Below are 9892 nucleotides of genomic sequence, written 5' to 3'. Positions count from 1 at the left end.
CTATGTAACTAGCTAGCAAATAAGTCACACAAAGTAAATGCAATTTAATATTTTTATATTAAGAAATGGAATTAGAAAATGTCAATAAAAGCCATTTTTTTTTAAATGTGCAGTGTTGGATAATATTCAGAATTTAAGAAGTGGCTCCCTTTCAATTCAGCAGTTGGAATACTGACTTGGAATTAGAATGACAGAAAAAGGATTTTATTAAATTAAATTCAAAGAGATTCTACACTGGTAAGTCCATTCTATGAAATAAAGTGTTCTTCCACCATATAATTGTATTATGTTTTGCACATACAGTATGTTGTACTACACAAGCAACTGAAACTGGAACCTTATAGTGCAGAATAGTAATAGTTTAATAATACAGAAAATACATAAGAATATTACACAAAATAAAAGCATTTAGATTTTATATTTTTATATTCTTAAAAAAAATTGAAGATAGAAATATAATTTTAAAAAGTGAGAGAGACTAATCAGGGGATGAGAGAAATATATAAAAAAAACTAAAGCAAAAGAGCTGCAAATTAAAATCTTTTTGTGAAAAAAAAAAAGTATTTCTCCATTTAAAAAATCTGTTTAGACCTCTACATTAACCTATACTATTGTACAGTAAACCTTATGCGGATAGAAAAACACAAAATGGAATACAGGTGGTCTTACCTCAGAAACACAAATAAACTGTCAAGCGTCTTTAGTATTTAATCCATTCGATTAGTCCAGAAATCAACCCAGAATGTTCCCCGCAGCTGTTTAGAAGTCTGCACTAATAATACATCTCTGTTTGTGTTTTGATTGCATTGACACCTAGGACAAATTGAGGCACTTAAGCCTCTACCCTTGAGTCATATGAAAATTTTGACTCTCAAAACAACTTCAGAGCTGTAGTCCTCTTTCCCTATCTCATATGGAAATCTTATGGAAAAACCAAGTAAAGAAAAACATTTGCACTCAACAAAGTCGCCTCGATGCTTTGCAAACTACTTGCCAACAGTCCTACCTCAGGTGCCATCCAGAAGGGCGTTCCGACTGAGGTGTTCCTCCTTAGCCGAGTGTTTGTAAGCTGGGCCGATACCCCTGATGAGAGGAAGAAACACAAACAAAGCATTATGTAAGGTAGTTATCTGTACAGATTCAATGGATGCCTCATGGAATTAAGGAATGTTTTTGGATTGTCTGTAATGCCGTTTAGCCAAGTGACAATGGAAACACAATTTGAATAGAGATAAAAACAAGGTCACAAAGAAAAAAGAATGTGTTGTCTAGGATGCAGTGATCATAGTAACCCAGCACATACCCTTAAGCCTTCCTGACTGAGACTGAAGTCATTATTTACCTAAAATCTTTTTTGAGAGCTGTGGTCACCATTCCCTGAGAGTAGAACGGACATTATGCTATAAGTCATAAGGGTTTCGAAAGACAAGATGTAGCGTAAAGGAAAAATTTTGAAAGTTTCTTACGTGCTCACCAACATCAATGGTATCATAATACTTACATTTGAAATCTGATTGGTCATAGTGAATTTAGGGGACAGTCGTGGCCTAATGGTTAGAGAGTCGGACTTGTAACCCAAAAGTCGTGGGTCACAGTACAGGCAGGAATTGTAGGTGGGGGGAGTGAATGTACAGCGCTCTCTTCCACCTTCAATACCCACGACTGAGGTACCCTTGAGCAAGACACTGAAACCCCAACAGCAAAAATGGCTGCCCACTGCTCCAGGTGTGTGTGTGTGTGAGTGTGTTCTCAACTCACTGCTGTGTGTGTGCACTTGGATGGGTTAAATGCAGAGCACACATTCCGAGTATGACACCATACCATACACATGTCAAGTCACTCACTTCACTTTTAATTGCGACTGGTCTTTTCTATTTTGCATCTATGAAAATTTCCATAGTCAGCAACAGCTAGTGTCTAGTGTCTAGAAGCACAAACTTCAATATGTAAATATGTGTCCTGGGAAACAAGATATTAGAAAACTGGATTTCTACTGTGGAGAAACACAAATTCAATTAAAATCTGTAAATCACATAGAATCTGAAATGTTTAGATTAGAGCAGCTTATGTTAGGCTGCTAAATTTAACTATGAACACATGGTTCATATTTAGCATGTTTTCAAAGTAATCTTCCATCAAATTCTGATCGGATTATAGGTTTTGAATCACCAGTAAACAACCCATTCTTGGCAGTATCAAAACGGATTTGTTGCATTCACAAGACTCACAAACACATTAAATCCACACTACACCAGAGACAAATACAGAAACATGGATTCACATATGCTGTGGGCTGTAAATGGACAATAGATGAGTGAAAAAGAGAGAAAGAGAACTCTTCTGTGGCTGTTCTCTTTCTGCTACATTAGATCTGCTAAGGGCCCCGGGGTCAGTCTTAATAATCATCAAAAATAACACTGCCAATTAGAATATTCATGACAAAGCCACTAAAGCGCCCTCCTCCCCCCCCCCCCCCTCCCTCCTCTCGCTCTTTTTGTCTTTAACGCAGTTTTTTTCCCTTCAGATGAGTCAGTGTGGGGGTTTTATCTGCTCAGCATAGCGTGAGCTCATTCACACGGATAACGCATTAGCACAGCGTGTCTCTGAGCACTCTGAGACGTGGGCACATGGAACCTCTGCATACAGCCGCGGCCCGACAGCCACCCACTCGCCGTGGCTCCATTCCTGACAGTGGGAGACAGATATCGCCCCCAGCATGTCTCCGGCCAGGAACTCAACAAATGCACTCTTTTTGGAAAAATTAGGTTGACAGGGTAAACGGAGCGACGTTCAAGTGAGGTTTGCTTGGTTTGATGCAGACGGAGAATTTAAAAGAATTAATTCCCTGCTTTCACAATATGTTTGGCATCAATCAATACCTTCTCAAATAAATAAATACATACATTTTCTACATTTAAGGTTATACAGTTTAGACAGTCAATTATAAAATAGATAGTTGTGATCCTGAATGCTGATTGGTCAATACTGTTTTCCAAGTTGGCAAGTTGAGTTCAGATAAATGTGACCCTGGACCACAAAAGCAGTCTTAAGTCGCTGGGGTATATTTGTAGAAATAGCCAACAATACATTGTATGGGTCAAACTTATCGATTTTTCTTTTATGCCAAAAATCATTAGGACATTAAGTAAATATCATGTTCCATGAAACTATTTAGTAAATTTCTTACCATAAATATATCAAAACTTAATTTTTGATTAGTAATACACATTGCTAACAACTTCATTTGGACAACTTTAAAGGCGACTTTCTCAATATTTCGATTTATTTTGCACCCTCAGATTCCAGATTTTCAAATAGTTGTATCTCAGCCAAATATCCTATCCTAACAAACCATGCATTAATGGAAAGCTTATTTATTCAGCTTTCAGATGATGTATAAATCTCAATTTCAAAAAATTGACCCTTATGACTGGTTTTGTGGTACAGGGTCACAAATGAGTAAGTAAATAAATAAATATCAAAATAAATCATGTAGGGTTTACTTTAACTTATTTTTCACTGAGAAATTGCTAGTAAATCTAACCAATAATTACAAAGGAACAGCAACTATCACCATTGTATTAAATGTGAAATTGAGGTAGAACGATTGAAATAGTATTTTCTTGTAAGACATACTCCAATATGTTATTTTTTTATTATATTTTTTTATACAGTGTACCATTATTGTGAACAGTTAATTCACACATCCTTCTTTCTTTCTGTTTAATCAAAATGTCATTAACTCAATCTTCCAATCTTCCAAAATGACAGACTTCTCGCTAGTGATGTATGCAGGACTTCTCCAATCATATCGTCCACTTTTTTTAGTTGACTGCAAGCTCATATTCAGATCTGCCTCCATCCAATCAGCAACCGATAAATAGAACCAAGTCCCCGCCCCACATCTTTTTCTTCCTTAATTTCCCATTTCACTAGGATGTACTTCACACTTCGATCTGTTGCTGCTTCAGTTCCACTGCGACTTCAAAGAACACATTTCTTTAACATAAATAGATAAAGACATAATCAAAAATCTGAGTTGCACTGAGGCACTTTACAATGGAAACAAACTGGGGACAATCTCTAAATGTTGAAAAATACTGTTTCAATAGCATAGCCACAAGACAAAAACAGCGATTTTAGTTAACTCATTAGCATTTTCTATCCAGTGTTGTATATTATAATTGCTATAAGGCCCTCAATGATTTGCTGTATTGTGAATACAGTCATAGCTGAAGTGGTTTGCATGCCAAGCCAAACAATGATGTTTAACTAGTTTAGTCAAAACATAACACTGCCTCTCTTTCCTTTTTGCTGAACTGGCCATATTGATAGGCTTTTTACACTTTGATAACATCAGCTAGTTGATGATAATATAATAATCTGGCAAAGAGAAAAGCATGTTAAAAACACCATACGTGAAATATGTTGTAAGATAAAACAGGTATGGCATTCATTTTTTTAGGTTCATGACTCTTGTTAGCATATTAGTATAAAATATGATTGTTGTACTCCATATGAACGCAGCGTCCTTCAAGCCAGTCTGAAGTGAAGACAGGGTATATGATATGGTTATTAGGCTTCCACAAATGATATGCAAATTGGGAATGATTTGTTTGGATTAGGACACAAACCACTCCATGGTTTGAAAAATATGACTTTCTTTCCTGTCTTGATATATTTTTCAAGGCAGGACATAGTGCACTTTTTTAACTACTACAAAATTATGCAGGGGGGAAATAATACATTTTTTGTAATCTAAATCTTTTAGGAGTATACTAACGCAAATGGCCTCAACTAAAAGCTACAAACATAAGATTTTTCAAGAGGCCTTTAAAGACCTTTAAAAACATCTCTTTGTGTCATGCTCTAATGCCACATTACCATTTTGCATTTATGTGGTTGCATTAACACTAATCAGCCACTCTGCACACGCTGTTTATGTAAATGCTTCATGTTAAATTATGCAGATTCGAAAACCATATATTTTGAGCAATGGGGTGTTCATGAGAATTATTAGACTATGTTGAATTTATGAGAAGTCCAAGAAATGTTTATACTCAAACACTACAGAGAAAAAAAAAAAAAAAAAACTCTTCCAAACCTGTATGGCTACTTGTATATTGTATGACGAACAGACTGAAATGTAAGTTATTCACTAAAAATCTCACTTGACAGCTGTAGTGACCACTCACTTTCCCTGTAATAAAAAAAAAAACAGCTTGGACATTTTTCCGTAGACAATTCCTGTAAAATAATTTCATATGGGTTTCAAAGAACATGAGGTTAATGGTGACCATTTTCATTGTAAGTTAACTTTTCCATTAGCTCTGCAGTGTAGTGTACTTCAAATATTAAAAGTATTTAAAAAAAAAATATATATATATATCTTTATTACTGTTTCTTAACATTTATGTACATTTAAAAAGTGCATTTTAATGACATCAGTATACAACTTCTACATTACGTACAGTTAATTTTAAATCATTATGTTTTAATAATTGTTTGTCAAGCTTTAAAGTGCACTTATTTTGATGTGTTGACATACCAAATTACATAAAGAACATGATTGTAATTTTTAATAGTGTGTTTGATATTAGATTTCGATATAAATTCATATACTTTACTAATAATATAAATTATAAATTTATAACATACTAAACTGCAACTACATCATTACAAATTTGTAATTTTACATACATTTTAAACTGTTGAATGTAATGACAAGCAATTATGCTAAACTAAAATATAATCTCATTTCTATTGAAACTTGTAGGTCTTGTATTGAAATATATTTGTAATTACACATTTGTAACGATGTAGTTGTGATTTATTAAAATATGTATTAAACTATATTGTTTTTAACCATATTTCAAAGACAATAGAATTAATTATGAAATTAGATATAAAGATGGATACTTTATGGTGTTTTTATAGTGTTTTTGATGGATGGGTCAAAAACACTAGCTAGCAAATTACATTTAATACTCATTTAAACTATAAAACATTTTCATTGATTTGCAATTAACATGCAATGACGTGTCTAAATTAACTAAACATTACATTTCACTTGCACTTAACTATATACTTTTAAATTATATATCCATAATATTAACTCTTTTTAAGAGCATGCCTAAGTGTACTTCTTTTTCACAAAAAGCTTATACCTACAAGACTCTTTTAACAACCACAAACATGATTTTGTTGCTATCATGTTATCAAGGTAACAAAGCAATTTAGTGCATAAAGTGGGCACGTAAGAACATAATGTCCTGAATCCTTCATAGTAGGCCACAGTGATACTCTGTACGCAATGCCTATAAGCTGATGAAATTCTATTGGTCACATTTCTGTGATGTCACTGAGAAGCTCAGTCAATGTCCTTGACAAACTCTGACAGAAAGCTCTTTCTGCCGACAGCAGTTTTGAGTTTCTGGCATGAGTCATCACTCTATCATGCTCTCTCTTCTCTCTCTTTCTCTCTCCGCAGCGCTCACTCCACCTCTCCTCTCTTTCTCTATATGCCCATACCCCTACCCCTCCCTAAAAAGAGGAGGATGTCCTGTTATCTTCCGCGTCCCTTGGATGCAGTCGACTGATTATGGCCTTTATGTGCCTCTGCTCTGTGAGGGGGCTTCAGAGGCTTGGGGGGAGGGGGCAACTATCACCTCTCAGGGGCTAAATGCGGCCTACAGAATAATGTAAGAAGAGATTACATTTAGAGTGGATTTTAGGTTGGGAAACTAATAGTGAAGGGGATGAAGGGAACGTGTGGAGCACAGCAAACATTAGTGTGCCACATCACAAAAGTCTGTGATTGGCTGTTTATTCCCAGGAAAAGCATTTACTGGCTTTCTAAAGGGTTATAAGCTCTCATATGTTGTTCTGGAAGAGGCTCTTAAAAATGCTCCACTTACTGCCTCAATGAAAAGGCCACACGTTTTTTCATGAGTAATGAAAAGAGGCATTCATGAATGGTATGTTTCACTGTTATATTTACATGTATGCTTGGAAATCAAGAGATGGTTTTATTTCGAACTAGTATCGTTTTTGAGAAAATACAGATTAACTGATTTTTTTGACATTTGGCACAATGAATGGTTCTGAAACATCTGCATTTTTCACAGATTAGGACAGATTCATTAAGTAATAAGTCATGAGAGGCAGTGCTATATTGTGAATAGTGAATTGTAAAGTCTACACATACACTGTAATACACTGAGAAATTTAATTCAAAGCATGAGGTTAGGACAACAAAAATGGTGAAGCTGCTAGATGCAGTGGATATTATTGATTGATTGATTGATTTGATACGATACGATACGATATACTATGATCAATATTGAATGATAAATCTTGAGTGAAAGTGAACAAAAAAATTCAAAAGAATAAAACAATTATTATAAAATGGGTAATGACTCCGGATTGAATTAACCACACTGAAAGCCACTGTAAAATATCAATGGTAAAAAATTAAAAACTGGTTGATACAGAGCTGTATCTTCACACAGTATATATATACCTTCATACTATTCAGCCTTCTTTTGAAATCTGAAATGATTTCAGCATTTGACAACAGGCAGCTCAGAGTGGTGAATACAAACCATTCGTCCTTAAATTAGTAAAATAATTGTTCATGCAACTGTTAAGGAAGCAGAACCATGAAGGTGAACTGGAATCATTACATCCTGTATGACTGCATCTCATCATGCAGCTCTGTTTTAACACACTCTATTTAAGAGAGCTTCATTTGGTTAAGAAAAGCTAGAAGCAAATCATTAGTAACTGAAAGCAGACAATATCCTCTGTCCCAATGACATGACGCCAGACAGGGGCTTTAATGCAAGCGTGTTAGACATCCATCATCACCGTACATGTAAATGCACTGGTCTTGATGAGAAGAAATAAGTGCTATTCAATTAGCACTGAAATGCTCACATTTAATGGCTTTGACCCGTGTATAAAACACTGTTTTCAAGCTATCCGGGCTCTCACTCACACACAAGCACACACACTCATTCATTCAGGCTTTCTCTTTCACAGCCAGCAGTCCCTTCCCAATAAAATAACAACTTCCTCACCAAAGTCAACCATCTTGATTCCTCCTCCTGTGGTGAGCAGGATGTTGTTGCCCTTGACATCTCGATGGATGGTCTTATTGATGTGTAAATGCTGGAGACCCTTCAGAGACAAGAGCACATGTTACTGACTCAAGCTCACTGAAAAGATACATTTTCGTAAATATTTTAAAATATAGAGGATCGGGGCTTGTTTTGGATTTTTACCATGAGTGCTTCATGTAGGATGTAGGCAATGATGGGTTCCTCCATGCGGTCTCCTCTTTTCAACATACCTTTAGCCAGATCTGTGACAGACCCTCCATTACACAACTGCCAACAATTGAATACATGAAGTCATTAAAAAAATAATAATAACAATAATAATAATAATAAAACATGTAAACATATAGAGAGCACCCTGTTATATATAATATTTCTATTTCTGGTTAAAATAAATAAATAAATAAATAAATAAAGAGAGAGAGAGAGAGAGAGAGAGAGAGAGAGAGAGACATTGTATATATATATACAACCTGTTTCTGGTAAAATAATAATAATACTAAAAAAAACATGAATAAAAAATTAATAAATACATTAATTAAAAACATTTATGCAAACACATAGAGAGCAACCTGAAAAAAATAAAGAAAGAAATAGACATTTTTATGCAAACAAAGAATATTTTTATATATGGTAATACAAGTTGTTTCTGATAGATAGATAGATAGATAGATAGATAGATAGATAGATAGATAGATAGATAGATAGATCTATTTTCCCCTTTCATCAAGCAGACCAAACAGGTCAAATAATAGGTTCCTCATGGAAATGCTGAAATTTACAGAGTGGAGTTTACAAAGGTTGCAGCTGTTTGTAATGTACATAGAGATTTTAAATAGTGCAGGGAAGCATGTTTAAAATGCATTAAATTGCATTATAAAATCTAATGCACCGTTTTTATAGCAACAGAATCCTATAAAACTAACTAAGTGTTGATGCTGTGGTTATGATCAATGTTAAATGATTGTCTTCAGTCAGAGAACACAGAGGTGAAAATGGTTCTTTTTTTCTGAAGCAAGCTCTCTTTAAATTACATAAAATTGTCTAGCATGTTGCCATGGCAACAACAATACCCTCTTATTTAGAGCCATTTAAATCGACCGAATGTCAGGGTAGGGGATAAGGCGAGGACTCACTGATGCAGGAGTTGGGATTTTATTAATAAAAAAACAAAAAAAAACAACAACAAAAACTACCCTGTGGGGGAAAAACAGGCTGGCACGACAAGACAAGGCAAGGCAAGGCAGGATCAGGACAAGGCTGACAGGACACAACAGCATGTATGCGATGTACGATGACAAACTTGCATGGGACTGCAAACACAAGGAGAATAAATAGGGAGCAAATGAGGAGGGTAACGAGGGAAACACAAGTGGGGAAAATTAACCAATAGTCAGGTAACAAGATGGGTGGGGTCAAGACAATTGACATGAGAGCACATGGCACACAGGAAACAAAGACAAAAGCCATGTGCTCACACAAAACAAAAAAACAAGCACATGGCCAGCAAAACAATCACAAGCCATGTGCTTGAACAAAACAAGACACGAACACGCAGCTAATGAGAATACTCATAAGCCAAGAAGTAAGTTTACACAAGACAAGACTCATAAGTTCACACAAGACAAGACAGCACGCAGCCAGCGAAAACCAAGCTGCGTGCTACACAGCACAAGACAAATCAGGACATGAAAGCATGCAGTCAATAACACGAGCTGAGTGCAACAACAACACAAGACAACAAGAAAAGCACGAGGTTTGTGTTCGGCCAC

At 35.4% G+C, this 9892-nt stretch overlaps 1 protein-coding gene across 1 annotated transcript in view; it reads right to left on the bottom strand.

Annotated features, from left to right (window-relative positions):
- LOC107570047 (myosin-IIIa-like) overlaps positions 1-9892 on the bottom strand; it is a gene marked incomplete at its 3' end in the record, with an annotated part of 90870 nt that overhangs the window by 29475 nt on the left and 51503 nt on the right. The window contains exons 6-8 of the mRNA XM_016256241.1: positions 8286-8390; positions 8082-8181; positions 1007-1083 (exon numbers count right to left, since the gene is read on the bottom strand). Of these exons, the coding sequence (XP_016111727.1) occupies positions 1007-1083; positions 8082-8181; positions 8286-8390 (282 nt within the window). The remainder of the gene's footprint in view (positions 1-1006; positions 1084-8081; positions 8182-8285; positions 8391-9892) is intronic.

This window comes from Sinocyclocheilus grahami, unplaced genomic scaffold, assembly GCF_001515645.1.
Source record: "Sinocyclocheilus grahami isolate Dianchi unplaced genomic scaffold, SAMN03320097.WGS_v1.1 scaffold1409.1, whole genome shotgun sequence".
Taxonomy (NCBI): domain Eukaryota; kingdom Metazoa; phylum Chordata; class Actinopteri; order Cypriniformes; family Cyprinidae; genus Sinocyclocheilus; species Sinocyclocheilus grahami.
This window is presented reverse-complemented; position numbering and strand designations above follow the sequence as displayed.